General features: G+C 37.1%; 1 protein-coding gene across 1 annotated transcript; it reads left to right on the top strand.

Annotated features, from left to right (window-relative positions):
• Window positions 1-2,580: 2,580 nt before the first annotated feature.
• Window positions 2,581-13,471, top strand: LOC148172437 (terminal nucleotidyltransferase 5C). Its single transcript, XM_088038724.1, has 2 exons — window positions 2,581-2,883; window positions 12,191-13,471. The coding sequence occupies exons 1-2, from the start codon at window positions 2,713-2,715 to the stop codon at window positions 13,466-13,468; spliced, it is 1,449 nt and encodes a 482-aa protein (XP_087894850.1). The 5' UTR covers window positions 2,581-2,712; the 3' UTR covers window positions 13,469-13,471.
• The last annotated feature ends 3,369 nt before the right edge of the window (window positions 13,472-16,840 follow it).

The raw sequence follows: 16,840 nt of genomic DNA, 5'->3' as shown, positions 1-16,840 counted from the left end.
AATAAAATTGGTAGCAGATTACAAACAAATTGCAAAATCATCTTACAGTAATTACATTAAAAAGATACAGTTATTTATTACGGGCGATAAAAAACCAATCATTTTGAAAGTCATTTCTCATGGGTACATTTCAAAGAATGGGCGACTTTGCTTTTTGAAAAGACATAAATTGAATAATTAGATACATTTCCACAATAGATCAAACCTTAAAATAAAATTCTGGGACGTCATGCGTCTCTCTACGTCATTACTGTGGATAACAATGACCACTAGCAACGTCACAACAGCAAATTCTCAGAATTTAACAGCTTCTGTTAATTGATCACTACAATTACACTTTTTATCATCTATAGAATCCCACCTACTAAATCCACCAACGCATAGCGGAGATATATGATCTTCCGTTATCTGTTGTAGTCGAGAGTTATAGCTAGATTTCACCTATTGATGCAGTGTCTCAACACACAATAAAGACATAAAATGAAATATGAGCGTTCATAAGTAAATACAATTGAATTAATCTCAATCATATACGTGCTTACCGGTTTGAACTACTGTTTGCTTAATGAAATGACGCATTTTCAATTACAGATATTAGCATTTTATTCTTAAACCGTTTTACGTTATTCTTTTTTGCTCTATTTCGGAGTTTGAAGTGCTAGATCGCTTTTAAAACCGCTGCGAACAGGAATTTCGTATCTTGGATTTTAATCCTATAATATATTTGGTATTATACTCATTTAAAGATATAACTTTGCTCTAGACCTTTTATTAAAGGAAGTCAATAAATTTTAATTACATTTAAGTATAATTAGTAGAAATATTACGACTTCGCTGCCGTTTGTAATGTTTCGGTAAATTCAATACGTTATTTATACCCAAGTCTAAAATAAGCGTTCACAAACATGTACTTCCACTAATTCCCCTTTATAAGATGAAATTAGAGTTTGTATGTTTTTGTTACGTAAAATAAATTCCATTTGTTGGATTAAAATATGTATGAAAATCAATGTTTATCAATGCCACAGTCCAATCAGGTAAATAACAATCAGTCGGAAAGTATAAAATGTTAAGTAATCAAGGTAATTATTTTATTTTATAATTTTTATGTATAAACTTCCGTACAGCCACATCCGGAATTAAATGGAGTGTTTTTTGTACTTTCCTGATAACATGAATGTAAAATGTTTTATTACATTGTAAGTTACAGATAAATACTGTGCGATTTTAACGCATTTATTTTATATTTTTTCTATATGTTCGCTATTTTGAATACTCTATTATCAGTGGCATTTTTGTTAAATCGTTGAAAAAAAAATAGGCAATCGTTCCAGTCTCAGTGATTTAAAAAGCTCCAAAAGCGGCAATATTTCGAACCAAATTTTATTATTGTTAAAGTTCAATTACATCAAACTTGTGGGCGTTACTTTGAACTTTTCATTGATTAAAGGAACGCAATTAATTTCTTAGCTCTATTGAAAAGTAAGAAAAAAACGAGTTTCAAAGTATTGAAAAATGGTGGATGCGCCAGGTCAATTCAGTTAAAATTTCCAATTTCAAGAATTTGGTTTTTTTCTTGATAAATTTTGAGCTGTAATTAAACTCTTTCTTCTGTCGAACGTTTTCCGGCTTTTGCTTGTTTAAGTACTTTTAATGTAAATATTTAAATTTTTGATACTAACGTCATAATTAAGTTGGATGTAGAAGTGAATATTTCAAGGGAAATAGATTGCAATAGAATTTCCTTCAAAGTTATCACCTTCGGTTATAAAATTATCCTAACATAAATTTGATGAAAGTCCAATTTTATACTCAGAAAATTACTTAAACCAGCAAATCCAAAATATACCGAATGACACATTTGCGAACCAAAGTCAAAATATAAACAAAAAACGGAACAAAAACTCTTGGTTTCGATAAATTCATAGTTTTATGTAATCATCACCGTAACTTAAATTTTACCTGGTAATTTTAAAAAGAAAAAAGGATCAAAAGAAATCAAAGAAGCTGGGGAAGTTAGTAAAAAAATTAATTTGTTTATTAGTTTTGCTGCCAACTATTGGTTACTTAGTCTTGAATAGTAATAAGAAATTAAGGATATTCTTAGAATTGTCGAGGTTGTTGTGGATCATTCAAGATTTTAAAGGGAAATTACCAATAACGTAATGATTGTTTTTAAGGTGTCATGCGTCATCGACCGGTCGGAATACCGGAAATTGCGTTCCCGTTTGAGTAAGGTAAGCGTCCCAAGAATAGTGAAGAGGAAAATGTGTTTAACTCTTCGTCTGATGTTTTCATCCTAGCAAAGCAGCTTCAGTGCAGGAGCAACAAGTCGATCGTAATGTAAAAGGATCAAAAGGGCGATAGCGCCGCCATCGTCGTGTCTCGACGGCGTCCCTGGAAAAGCGTAGAACCGTCGCGACTTTTCCAGAATCGTCGACGTGAACGGGTCGCGATAATTCCGCGAGAGTATGCGATATTGTTGACGAATGCGCAGCCGCCCAGGTCCGTTCGCATCGCGAGTTCTGTTCGTTGTCGGTGGCTCTTCCCAGTGCGGCGTGTGATAGTGTAACGTGTGGTTGACTACGGTGAAGTCCATCAGCAACACACATCTTGCATTTTCATCAAGCGTGAAATTGTGCAGTGCCGTCCCGCAACCTACATTCCTGCAGTGTTGACCGTCGGTTGACCACAGTTATAGTTTTTGTGAGCATGGGCACAGAATTTAAGGATGTTGACGTGAACATGGAAGACTCCGGCAACAGCTGCGGAAGCAGCGTAGTTTCGGACTACAGTGGCCCTTCGGACCACACCGACTTTGACGGCGATGGCGTCCAAATCTCAGATCTCGAAGGAGACAGCGACGAGCTGCAACTCCCTCAGGTTGGTTCAACAAGCTTTTTCTTGCCGTTTTTTACTGCGGCAGGATTTGACCAAACTCAGCGCGCCCACGATCCTGCTGCACACCCGTGACGTAACAGTGATTCTTGTGCTCTATCTAATTGTCTCGGATTATTCCGTTGGCTTCACGTGCAAATTGTTTCACGTGATTAGGAAACGGATGACGTCGAAAGAAAACGTTTCACTCGTGGACGCATTCCTTTAAAATTTCATGTCAAGGATCCAAGATCCGATTTTCTCCATCTCCCGACACTATTAACGCCATTACTCTAATTAACCACGAAACGACTCTTTCCTCCTGAAAATCATACTTTTTCCTAAAATCATCCATCTCCATCAACCATTTTTCTCCACCACCCGCCAGGATAACGCAAAAAACCTTATCGCGTCTGATTTTTATTACACGTTCGTTGTTGCCCTCTTTCATGATCTTTGCCGATACTTTTCGTGGTGTCATCAATTCTTGTTGATTTTGCAACGAACCGTTTCGATAAAACACAGCTGTTGCATTTAAGTATCGATCTTTTTACTTCTTGTGCAACATTTAGTTGATAACAGTAATGAAAACGTAGCTGATATTGATAACACTTTCATTCATGCACTTCGACTAAATTTTATCTGGGTGTTGCTAATTTTACTGCTTCCGGTCAAACACTGCAGATTTTCGTACTTTGAACATCACTACTTTTTTCCTTATCGCGAAAAAAACAAACTTATCGTTTCTTCGGTTTTGGTAGGAAGTGCATCGACGGCAGCTGATAATGATAAGTATTGGACAGGATAATCAACAAACTGCACCAAATCAATGATTTTATAAACCTCAACGGAAATCGCGGTCTTCCACTGCAGTGGCTAGCCAAATTTAAATTTATAAACGTGCTATTGAAATATTTGCATGTAACGAAACATTGTATATTCATGCAGAAAACGTATTGTGGACTACAAATTAAAAGCCAGCGAGAGCCACAGGTTTATGTATTTTAAAACTGTGGAAAAACAACGGCAGAATTAATCTCCCTTGAGAATATTTACAGAATGTGAATTTCAAATGGCATCCTTGACTCCAAAGTTTTGATTATTTCACCTGAACCTTTTTCATTATTTCATATTGGCCGCTTTTTGTGACCTTGCTAACTTCCCACTTGGTTAGACAACTTATATGTTCATGTTTATTAATAACCGACTAAATATTGAACAATAAAAGCAGCATCACGAATTGTATTGACGATTCGGTAATAATTATCATACAGTATTTTGCGCGGTAACATAAAGAGACGCTAATGGGATTAACCTTGACTTTGGAAAAATGAAACGATGAAAGTAGCAGTGTTTTTGCAAATGAAACATGTTTATTTGGCTTTGAAAGGACAATGAAGTTTGCCGAGGGATTACAGTGGCATTTTCTTGGAATAAATATACCCTGAACCTACAAGTTCTGGTAGATTGGTTATTTATGTAGATGTTTTCTGACCGGTATATTGTTTTTGTAGGCGGTGTAAAAAGTCTGTGGTTTTTACCGTTGGAAGGGTAATAAATCACCTGTTTAGAGCAGTCCCAGTTGTGCCTGTTTGTTTCCACACACGTCAGCACTTTTGTGGTAACTTTGGGGTCGGAGCTTCTTTCATTATAGTTCAAAATTGTTTTCATTTTCATCTCGAAGATTAATCTTCCAGGCATTTCAACGCAAATATCACCGCATTAAATCACTCTCACGACTTATAAATATCGCCGAAAGTAACATTCTGCGGATGTTATAGCACTTACGCAAGCCATCATTTGGATTAACCATCATGAATTTAATTCAGATTGTCGCGTTGGAAAAAGCACATGGCCACGGCGACCAAAGCTATTTTTACCAAGACGCACGTACTAGTGTTACCGTTCGCCATGGGCTGTTGCTAACCTAAGTTTCGGGCTATTATTATCCAATGCAACTTCATCGAAGAATGCATGCAGTCTGGCTTTATTTCATTGGGATTATCGCACGAGAAAATGAGCCATGACATGCTAACACACGAACATAGATGCTCTATGATTTCATGTAATTGGCGACACAACCACTCATTTACTTAACTGCGTGCAATGGAAACCTAACTTTTGAATTATAAAGTATGGTCAATATTTTGTGATTTGATTGCTCGTTTATCGAAACGAATAAAAAGGTAGTTAATTTAATTGCCTCTGGTTAAAATAAAATTGTTAACTTTATAGACTTGTTTTTTATTGCTGTATTTTGCGAATTCCGTACTTTGCAAACATGAAACAAGAATTTGGCACAATGAACAACTCAAATTAGCCACAGTCTAAGGCGTGTTACCTTGACCCATCACAATGTGTCTTAATAAATGTGTAAGCTATTAAAAAATTACTCAATTGAAGAGATCCCGGACCGGTCAGAGAGTGCCTAATTTTTGGCGCCCCGTGGTGTATTTATTTAAAACGACTGAAAAACAAAATTGTGTAATAACGTGCGCACGAACTAAAGTAAGAGCCACATTGTTATAATTACAACTGAAAGCTCAATTTATGAATTTTAATAAATTCATATGCACACAGCTAGATTCTCGTGAACTACATAAACATCGAAGGACACGTATTGTTTCGTTTATTACTGTAATCGGTTAAGTGTGGAAAATTCCCCGTTTTTTTTCAATTAATTCCGCAGTTCATACTCCTGATAATCTTTTAAATATGTTTCGAAAACAACAATGGTTTTAATCAAATATTTGAGATAGTTATCGAGATACGGAAAGAACCTGCTCGAAATTTATGACTCCAATAAATTTCCTCCCTCGCCGTGGGTGTGTTTTTCAGTAATCGACTGGCTTCTTCTCGGGAAATGTTTGATCCATTCTTCACCTACATTTAAGCAAAATCACGGCGGTATTGTATTTAAATATTAATGACACAAAAAATGTGTATTGTTACCTGGAAATTGTTGTAAACAACGGACGTGACGTTCGAAGCGAATATTATTAACGAAATAATTATATGTCGTTTGTTGGTTATAATTGGACGACAATGATTTGTGATACATACATATCAATGAAAATGTTTCATTCATTATTAACGACGGAATAAGGATATCTTATCCCATGTGGGTCGCGCTGTTTTATCTTACCTTTGTTAATTTTCGTCCATTACGTAAAATTGTGTAAGGCTAACTTTCTCTGTCCGTTTTAATTAATTTTTATGACGTTTGTTTAGATGATAAATTGTGATGAATTATTGTGATTATTACATTCCAATTGGGTGAAGTATGACGGGCATTACTCAAACCGACTGCAGATTTTTGTCAGAATTTTTTCTTCCAATAAAAACTTGATGAAGTGATAGTCGTAATTATTTTATAGAGGACAACGGATGTATTGTATCGACTTTAAAGTCATCAATAATTTATTCAGTTTAAAAATTGATGTAACAGCCTGTATCTCTCTTTTAATTCATGTATAATTTTGTTGTTTTAAATATTAAAGACAATTAAACAGACAGTAAATTGTTAGTCATACTTTGGCGACCTTGAGGCTGTTTCATACAACGGCATAATGTGGAACCATATTTATTTTATTTACAAGCAAACAAAATTTTATTCCGGAATAGCCGTAACCGTTTATTTATGGGTAGTAATATTTTGTGATTTGTAGTATGCGTGGGAAGTCAAACCAAATGAGGCGCTTTTCTGCAAATCGCGTCGTGGAAATTTATATTGACCTAAATCTTCCTTTTTAGAAGGTAGATTCGTAAGTGTAGGCTTGAATAAAATGAAAATGGCAAACTAATTTCAACTTCATCAACGTATTTGGTCTTATTGGTCTTCAATAAATTCATAATCCTTTTACCCGGAACTTGAAATCTTCAATTTAGAAACTAAAGAGTTTTTCGCAGTAACATAAATTAATGCAAAGGTCAAACTTATCAAACGATCAGCTGTGCACTGCTACAGTTAACAAAATTAGATTACTACTACTTCCAAGACGCATTACTTCGTGAATATTACATACAGCTTTCTCAGATTAGTAGCGATAGTGATCATTAACGCGAGCTTATCTGCTCAACAACTGTATTTATTTGTGTTTAAATCTTTTATGGCACTTATATATATTTATATACAATAAATATAAATTAGTTTTGTAGTTCAGTCTATTGCGCAACCGGGAAAATTGTCGTTAACATTTAGATTATCTAGCGCTAGCGTTCAAAGACCCATTTATTTACCTGTTTCTCCGAGTATTCTAATGGTAAAAAGTATCGCCTTGACCTTATAGAATGTCATCCTTTCCATATATTCTTGACACAGTTAGGAAAGTCATGTTGTAAATCGGTCCTGGAGTTGTAAGACACGATGCCAATTTATCAATATCCAATGACTTGCAAGAGGTTGTAATGTTCCAGACGTAGCAGATGTTAAAATCTAACCTGTTGATATTGTTTTTTTGAAGCTTCAAAACATATCAGTTCACTTTGAACACGTTATTGTTTCAAGTATCATCAAAACCATAAATAAATAATCTCGACTTAATTGTTATCGACGTAATCCTCGATAATTTTTCAATTATTCGAGATTGTGCATTCATTTTGTTAAAATTCACATCATTCGCTGTATGGTGAGGCTTTTCAGGATGAATATGAACAAGGTTGATCTAAATTGCGTCTCTTCCTCTTCGTACGTCCTTGCTTTTAATGTATTCGTCGCCACAATTGCAATTTTTTGATCGACACATCACCCCAGACTGGCGCCGTCGAGGGGGTTAACAGGGACGTCGCCACCCTCTTTTGACCGAGCGAGTAATGTAACTTGTAACTGGATTATGAGGCAATACGTGACGTACCAACACAGTTATAAGCTAAGGTTTCCGGAATACAGTTCCGGAGAGCGAGAACAATCATTTTCTCGTCTTGAAATATTGGTTTGTTGACGATATTCTATATCATTAGAAAAGGAAATTGCTACATTGCGGTTATGATTTGGCTCGAAACGCATTTTTAGACTGAAATAACTTCCGGAATTTATTGCAGACACGTGTTGCATTATCTCCGGGGACAGGAACTGATTCGTTCGTTTCACTGCACAGAAAGGTGAAATAGTTTTTTCTTGCTTCGGCTGCTATCGAGCGAAAAGTTTCCCACAAAATTGTGTTTATTTTTTCCCCAAGTACACAAAGGGAAAAGTTGGCAGAATCAAATTAACTGCACCGCAGGAAAGTTTTAAAAATTTGTATTTGTTTACATCGGTGTAGGGCTCAAAAACAGTTGGTCATTCTTAGTCTTTATTCGAACTCCTGATTGATTGAATTCAAACTTTCGGCGTGGAATTCCTGCTGCAAGACATAACTTTCCTGTAATCTTACATTTGTTATTGTTATTACCGTAATTTATTTTACAATAATCACGAACTTTTTGCATTTTCATCTTTATTGCTGTAACGAGGTATAAAAACCGACCTTTGCTTCGTTTCAAATTCCAACTGTTTCAAACATCGATTAGTTGTTTTTCAATCCGTTAAAACATTCAACGGCTGTTGATCTCGTTACATTTAATTTAACAATAATAAGCCACCTTTCTAATAGAATAATAATAACCTCCACTAATTATTTTTGAATGATCGATAATTTCCAAACGATCCCTTGTGATGTTTCCTTTCCGTCTTGGCATAGTTCATGCTGTGGTCCGGTCTGTATAATTCGTGTGTTTGACAAACCGGAATCGACCTTTGATATGAATATTGTATAATTAAATGGAATAGCAGTCCTCGCCTCAGTCGTCCTTTGTTCTGTTCTCGTGATACAATTTCGTATTGATTTTCCCTAGCCTGATTTTAGATTGACCCATTAATAGTAATTACCCCGACATCGGGGCGATGAATTTTTCACACTTGTGGGATCATTTTAATATTTCAAAACTTCGGTTTTTAATCACAAGGATAAAATTTTGTACACTTCGAAAAACTTCAATTAGCTTAAATAATTGTGAACATTTGCGTCATTACTAAATCACAAACCGTGAAATTCTGGTTACCGTCGAATTTATTCGTTCTTTGTGTTAAATGTAGCTCCTGTTTCTCTACGCACACGCCTGTTAATGTCAAGCTCAAATATGTACACGGACTATTTGTTTTACAAATAAGGTCAATATCGAAGTGATCTACAAGCCAAAACATGTTTCGGTTCGGCGGTGATTGAAAGTTGAATTTCGCAACTGGACTCATCATTGAATGGTGTAGTTTTTGTGACCTTACCGTGATTAATTGATGGTGTCATTAGCGGATTTATTTCGCAAGAAAATCAATGTTACGAGAAACGGTTTAGTACACCTGTTTTCGGTTTTAGCTGGTCTTTATGGCCAGCGTATAAAGTAGATTGTATCTTATTGAATGCTTGTGTCGATAAAATTATATAACAGACCACAATTTTTATTATTTCGCATAGAGACTTTTTATCTATATGCAACAAAGTCAGGACTCACATTTCCTCAAAAACGCGTTGATTCTTTTAGTAGATAACTCTAATATTTATGGGGCTTTAAATTGATGATAATGACGAGTTTATGGTACTTATTATGAGTGTGTACTTCCTTACAGAATTAGAAACTCGAACGAATGTGTGCGGAATCTTTTTCTCCTTGGCAACGAAAACTCGATGGATTTTACAAAGCCAAATTGCTTGAACACGTAAATTGTTTACGTGAACACAGGATCATTATAGTTTCCCTACTATTAAAACACCATCTAATTATCCAACGTTGAATCCTTCAAGTGTTTCTAAGAATTTTGTTGTTATCGGTTTGTATCATCACAAATATAAGCACCTTTTCTTATCGAGTGAACTTAGCGTTATCTTTCATTGTGCCTAAAATATCCGCAAGAAAGAATGTTGTTCTGGTAAAAAACGAAAATGTGTGTCACCATCACAAATAAAATGAGGAATGCCATTAGAAACTGAAAGTGAACCAACAACAGCATTACAGGTTATTCTACCTATAATTTTCTGTTTACACTCCATTAATGTAACGGCATTCCTTTTTTGCCAGTGGTATTATTTAAGAGATGATCTAAGATGAATGAATTTTGTTTTGGTAATTAAATAAGTGAATAGTAGGTTACGTGCTTCACTGATGCCATTGCATAATAAAATTTAACCGAACAATGTGGTCGACCTTTCACTTTCATCCTCATCTTTATGTTGGTCGTTGTAGCATAGTTTTACAAATTTCATCAAAAACCACCAACGAAATTTCGCCCCCGACAGTGGTCTTGACACCTGCCGAGGTCACTGTCAACAACTGTTTAATGAACCCCTAATCGCATTTCAGCCCATATTGAAATGCAAATACATAACAAGTCAGCATAAAGAATTCATGTCTAGGTCAATGCATGTTTCGGATTTGCACATGTCCAAACACCATGACAGTATGTTTGTTACATTTTTATTGTGTTACCGATAGCTCGAGCGCGAATTTTTTTGGCATCAACTCGGTAATTGAGGAACTCGGATAGTAAATCTGTTTTATTTTTACACGGTTATGCAATCGTAATTTTTGTCCGGGTTTTATGCCCCTGGAAATTTAAGCAGTAAATTTTATCGACATTAAATGGGAACTGGTGGTGACAAAGCTTAATGGAGGCTCGAAAATGAGAGGGATAAACTAAACCCTGTAGTAATTTCATCATATTGACATTCGAGCGAATTGCTGAAATTATACACCTACGTGCGACATAAAACGGTTCTGGGAATTGCAATATTTCATTGTTTAGGGGATGATTTCATGACCCAAAACTCTAATTCGAAGCTACATAATCCATAGAGACACGTTAAGATTATTGATGCAATCTCAAAGTACATAAATGGGAAGTCTACATGGCTAAACCTGGTAGACTTTATCTCGCGGATACAATAAATTAACCTAATTGTGGCTTTATCAAATCTTTAAATATTTGATAAAAAGGATCCTTATCAACATATAAATATATCGGTCACAGGAAATTTCTTGTTAGAGTAGAGTGATCGGGAACAAATCGTGGTCGTCACATTTCTCCATTCGAAAACAACCTTAACATGACAAAAACGGTAATACTAAACTTTTTCCATTATCTGCATTTATTGATTTTATTAATCCAACAAACTAGTCACAATAATTATTCATGCTTCAGTTACTTTGAACTCACATATCATGATTCATGATATAATTCCCCGCGTGTCCAAAGTTCTTTTTCCCGTGATTGTAAGTAAACTAAAAATAAAATTATACTTTCTTGGTTCTCCCACGTATCTCACAGTAAGAGTGATAGTGATAACGATCTAAAGTGGTATTCTCGAGATGCAAGTGTTGTAAATAAAAGTCCTCAATTATATTCATCAGTTTCGTATAATAAAACTGCCGATCTAGTTTATGTGATGTCGTAACCTTTCTTTTTGTGTGAACCATTTGATTTGGGTAGTGATCCAGATAAATCGGTGTAAATGTGTTAAGCGGCGAACGTGTTGATCGAATCCCTGGATTACGTCCAAACCCGGTGTCTGCTGCCTACAACTAAATGAATCCCTTCTCTCATTTCTCGACACAGGTATACGTGTTGTGTTGGACTCTAGGGAAATGTTCCTTTTCATTTAAATGATATAAACTTGAATAAATTACGCGATGTTGTGTAATAATGCATGCTCTACTTGAAAGGGGTTGGTTTTCAGCTGGCACACTTTCTAAATCCGCGATGGTTTCGCCATCTTCAAAGACGCAACGCGATTTTTTCCAATTAACATAGTAATTCGCGTTTTTCCCATTGTTTAGAATGACCTCGTGGACTCCTCTGTGTTTACGTGTTTAAATTCCTTGCACTTGATTAGATTTTTAACCTCGGAACAATTTTAAAAAGACGTCGAGACTTGTTGCGTCCATTTCGCGAGCATCCACAGGGGTCTGACTCCGCCACAGTAATGATGGCGTCGTGACGTGAACGGTGTGCATTCCACAATCGATACTTGTGTTTGGGACCCGGGGTTCCTTAGACGTAGGCGTCGTTCATCTGCACCATGCGCCCACGCCATCCATTCAAACCGCCCACGAGAGTAGAATGACGTCACTCGGTTGTGCGGCGCCACCCCTCTTACTCCTTTCGTTATCCCGGAGTCTTGTTACCTAGCAACTGGTGATCTGCACCATCGTGCGCTAGATCGCAGGACAATCGAGGATAAACTTCCGAAGAGTTCGGAACGCGCGCCAAGAGCATGGACAGGGTGGGAATTAGTAGTGGAGTTCGGATATGAGGATGCTAATTTTTGGATGTTTTTTGTTACAGTGCAGCACACCAGACGAGTACGGTGACTGCGTGGCAGACGTCAACTACTTTCTTGAGATGGAAGAGAGGATGAAAAACAACAACAACAGCAATGTTAGCGACGTCAAGAACATTGAATCTCAGCAACGACTGGCGGTGCTCAGCTTCGAGCAAGTTTGCCGATTGAACGATGTCATGGATGAGGTCGTCAGCATTCATGGTCGTGGCAATTTTCCGACTTTGGAAGTTCGTTTGAGGGATTTGGTGAATGTCGTTAGGAAGAAGTTGGAGAGCGATCCGGCTTCCGGAGGCGCGGGAATGCGAGTTCGCGATATTCGCTTGAATGGCGGTGCAGCATCTCACGTTTTGGCCACCGAAACTCAGCCATATAACGACTTGGATCTCATATTTGGGGTTGAATTGTCCAACATGCGAAATTTCGACCGCGTCAAATCCGCCGTTCTCAGTTCTCTCTACGAAATGTTACCTGATGGCGTTAGCCGCAAACGCATGTCCACATGTAGTCTCAAGGAAGCTTACGTAAGCAAAATGGTGAAAGTGAATAGTAGTAATAACGACGGTGATCGTTGGTCCCTCATCTCTCTCGGTAATTCTCGCGGTCGCGGCGTCGAATTGAAATTCGTTGATAGCATGCGACGGCAGTTTGAGTTCTCAGTGGACTCGTTTCAAATCATATTGGACTCTCTTTTGCTCTTCTATGAATGCAGCGAGCTTCCGATCAGCGAGAATTTCTACCCTACTGTGGTGGGTGAATCCTTCTTCGGCGACTTCCAGGAAGCTTTATATCACTTACACAAAAAGCTGATCTCAACGAGACACCCCGAGGAAATCCGCGGGGGCGGTCTGCTCAAGTATTGCAATTTGCTAGTCAAGAACTATAAAGCGGCGAATCCCGATCACATCAAGAGTCTCCAAAAATACATGTGCTCGCGGTTCTTTATCGACTTCCCCGACATAAACCAGCAGAGAGGCAAGCTGGAGAACTATCTGTGGAATCACTTTGTAGAGCCGGAAGAAGAAGCTCTCAAACACCAGTACCTGATGCTATTGCACGATGTCGTGGAGGAGTCCACCGTCTGCTTGATGGGACACGAACGACGACAGACCCTTCAGCTGATAAAAAGTCTGGCTTGGCAGGTCCTCTACCAGGACCAGCAACGCATAATGACTCAACAACCACCGCCTCTCATGTACGCCAACGGCATCGTCTACGCTCCAATCATCCAAACGAGCTGCTTCTGCACGTGTAACACTTGGATGTCGTGCTGTTCGTCGTGATGTGTATAAGTCTGTGCGAGTCGTCCGAAAGCGGGACCACCAGCATCTTGTCTATCCGTGTAGATTTGGTAGCTGTTGTGCGCCGCGAGTTTACAGACACTTTGAGACTATCAATTTTGGTTCCAATCTCGTACAGACACAAAACTACCGACTGAGGTTTCCACTTTTGGAACCCGTATGAACTCTCTGAACGCAGGCTAAACGCGTCGTCCTCTGATTCTACGAAACCATTCCGAAATTTTACACAGAAATGCTATTTAGATTTTGTTTGCAACATGAGGCTGAAAGTTCTTAATTACAAACATGTTGACGCATCATTGGTGTGTGGCTGTGAGAAACACATTTATAATTGGGTTGTGTACATGGAGATTTAGCGATTGGAGCGTATTTCTCGAGAGATGCAGCCTGAAGCGTCCGATACGTCGCTCAATTTTACTCAATATTGTAAGTCACAAGGACCCTCTTGGGCTCTCCACCGCCACTCCTTGACCTCTTCCTATTCTGGACTTTGCCGTACTGCATTTTATACGCATATTATATACGTACATAACAATTTTAGCAACATATTTCTACTTTATCCACCGACTTTTTTTGTTTGTAGACTTATTTGATGATGCTTTAAAGAAAAACCGTTTATTTATTTTAAGTTTTATCAGAACAGTGTTATATTACGTCATTTATTCCCTACATTATTATGTATTTTAAATGCTTATATTTTTACTAGTGTATTGATGTTTAAGTATTGCATTGACTTTGGGCCTCTTATTTATTGTATTTTTATTTGTTTGATGGTTACAAGAGACCTTCAGGCTGCATACATACATAAAATATTTTTTTAAAGTCTTGAAATCCTGCAATCAGTGCAAACGTCGCCCGGTCGCAATAAGTATTAAATTGTACATAATGTAAAATACAAGTCATACTTCATTATAAGTGAATATTTTCAGAAATATGTATGTAGTTTGTCACAAGTAAATTTAGCAAATATATGATAGATAAAATTGGATTTTTATTTTTAGATACTTTAGAAAAAGTGGAATACTTAAATCAGTTGTACTGAGCGGTAATTTAAAAGTAATCACGTATACGTGAACAGGCCTAATTTAATCATGTTGTGAGCTAGCTCAGTCTGACTATTGTAGTTAATCATAGACTGCTCGGTGACCTCTTCAATATGCCTACAAGTACTTATGTCGCGAGGGTGACTGACTGAAAAATTACATACATAACAATGTTGGATCCTTAGGATTCGCTCTAAGCTATTGTCTATCATAAAAATTTAAAAAAATACAAAATGTCTATTTTGATTGAAATGTATGTATGTTATTATGGGCTTAATTGTATATTTTTATTGTTCCATAGGCCCAGTAAGAATAAACTAAGCAAAATGTAAAAACCCAATAAAAATCAATAAAATGTGTAAACATTTCTGAAATCACTCTCCAGATTTTTATTTATTCTCCCGGCATTTTCCCGTCCATGAAAAGAAAGTTGATAAAAAGAAATTCGTTGAACCTCAAACGGAACGCCATAAGTTTGTAACGTGACATCCGCATATTCTCGTGACGTTTGTTGCGCAGGGGAACTTCGCCAACATGAAGGCAGTTCCGTTGCCCCACAATGGTCTAGACTAGACTGCCACGCTGGATCGACAGTAACCCACTTTATCGACAGTACTTTTACTTATACCAACAAGGACGTCCTTGCCTCGTCCTGAATAACTGAAAACTGTTGAACGTTCAAATGGATTCTTGTATGGATAACACACCGAATCATTTGTTTCCATCCCAAATTACAATTACCATCGACAAGCCAAATGCCAATTAAAATAATTTCAGAGTGAATCCCGGAGAAAGGTAGACAACACCGGATATTCTCTGCAGTCCGTTATTAATTAAACATCTCTAATTAATCCCCAACTTGAATTTCTCCGCACACCAATTAACACACAGACGACAGAATTACCACGAACTGTGCATTTTTTACCAAAGTCCCGAAACATTGTGCAAGTAGAGATTACAATACGGAAGGCTGGAGCAGTTTTGGCATCGACCACACTAGTGAAAGTACAAAACATTAAGCCGCAATTACAGAGTAATGTAAAACGTCCATCAATGCGCGCTTATTTCACATATACAATTCTTCAAACGCGTAGGAATGTGAGAGTCACTTTATTATTGGAGATTTCGCAAGAATTGCGCCATCGGAAAGTGTCTTCCTCTTGGGGCAAATTTGTATTTAAATTGCGCGGACGAGAGAAAAATTCAATAGACTAAAACGTCGATTGGGGCCAAGGATTTGTTCGGATCATGCACCTTCTTAACTGTGTAAAGTGGTTCGTGTGGTTCTGCCAGCGGCCACGATTTCTTAACACTATCTGTTAAAGGCATTAGATCTATATTTAAAACAGAGATATTTTATATCCCACAACCAAACCGCAAAGCGTTGACAAGGGTAACTTGTCCGCAAGTTATTTAAACAGGAGTTAGGTATACGATCGATCGAAAGCTGCTGAAAAGGTCTGTGATGAAAGCTCTAAAAAAGTTGCACAAAAAGTTCAAACCGCAGTGTTTTCACGAAATGTTGTTTAAAAAAATATTGCTTCTGACGGCCGACCCTTCAACACTCAACGAAAAAATTGTCTGGGTCTGCCCGATCGGACCACAAAGAACTTTTTAAATGCGGATCAAAACTAGAAGTAATCGAGTAATGTAAACAAGAAATGGAATTTAATCAATAGTTACAGCGAAAATCCTCTGTTTGTTGACGCTAGACGTATTTGACACCGTTTTCACCTGCAACTTTTTACCTTTGTTTAAAGGATTTTCTATTGGTATACACAACCAGAAAATCTTGGGATCCGCTTTGTATTTTCTTCAGGAATACAATATGACTGTATTAGAAACAGAATTCGAAATAGTTTTTCCATTGTCTGAATTTTTGATTTTTTGTCTGAACCAGGAACTAAACTTGCGTGACACAAACCTATGCAAGGCGGGCTTTCGACAAAGTAAACTACTATTTGCTTTTGTTGTGCCTATTTCTATATTAACATTATTCGCATTTCCGGAAGAGATTTGTGACTTCTGCAAACAGAAAGTTGTATCATATAATATTTAATCTTGAGACTTCATTCGACTGGTTTGGAGGAATATTTTTCTCAAGTGTAAATTATTCTGGACCCATTTTGTGATAAGATAACATATCTACTTCTTTTTCTTCTGGTTTCGTTAATTGTTGAGTTTCGTTTAAGTAGCATCAAATGTATAATATTATCCTGTTAAACAACGGCATAAAAGAATATTGGACAAAACTGCATTTCTTTGCATTTTAGCAGAGCTAATTACAGTGGATGACTATCTATTATTACTA

This window comes from Gnatocerus cornutus, chromosome 6, assembly GCF_029298725.1.
Source record: "Gnatocerus cornutus isolate USDA-ARS CGAHR chromosome 6, icGnaCorn1.1, whole genome shotgun sequence".
NCBI lineage: Eukaryota > Metazoa > Arthropoda > Insecta > Coleoptera > Tenebrionidae > Gnatocerus > Gnatocerus cornutus.
The sequence above is the reverse complement of the archived record's forward strand: the minus strand, read 5'-3'. Positions and strand labels throughout refer to the sequence as shown.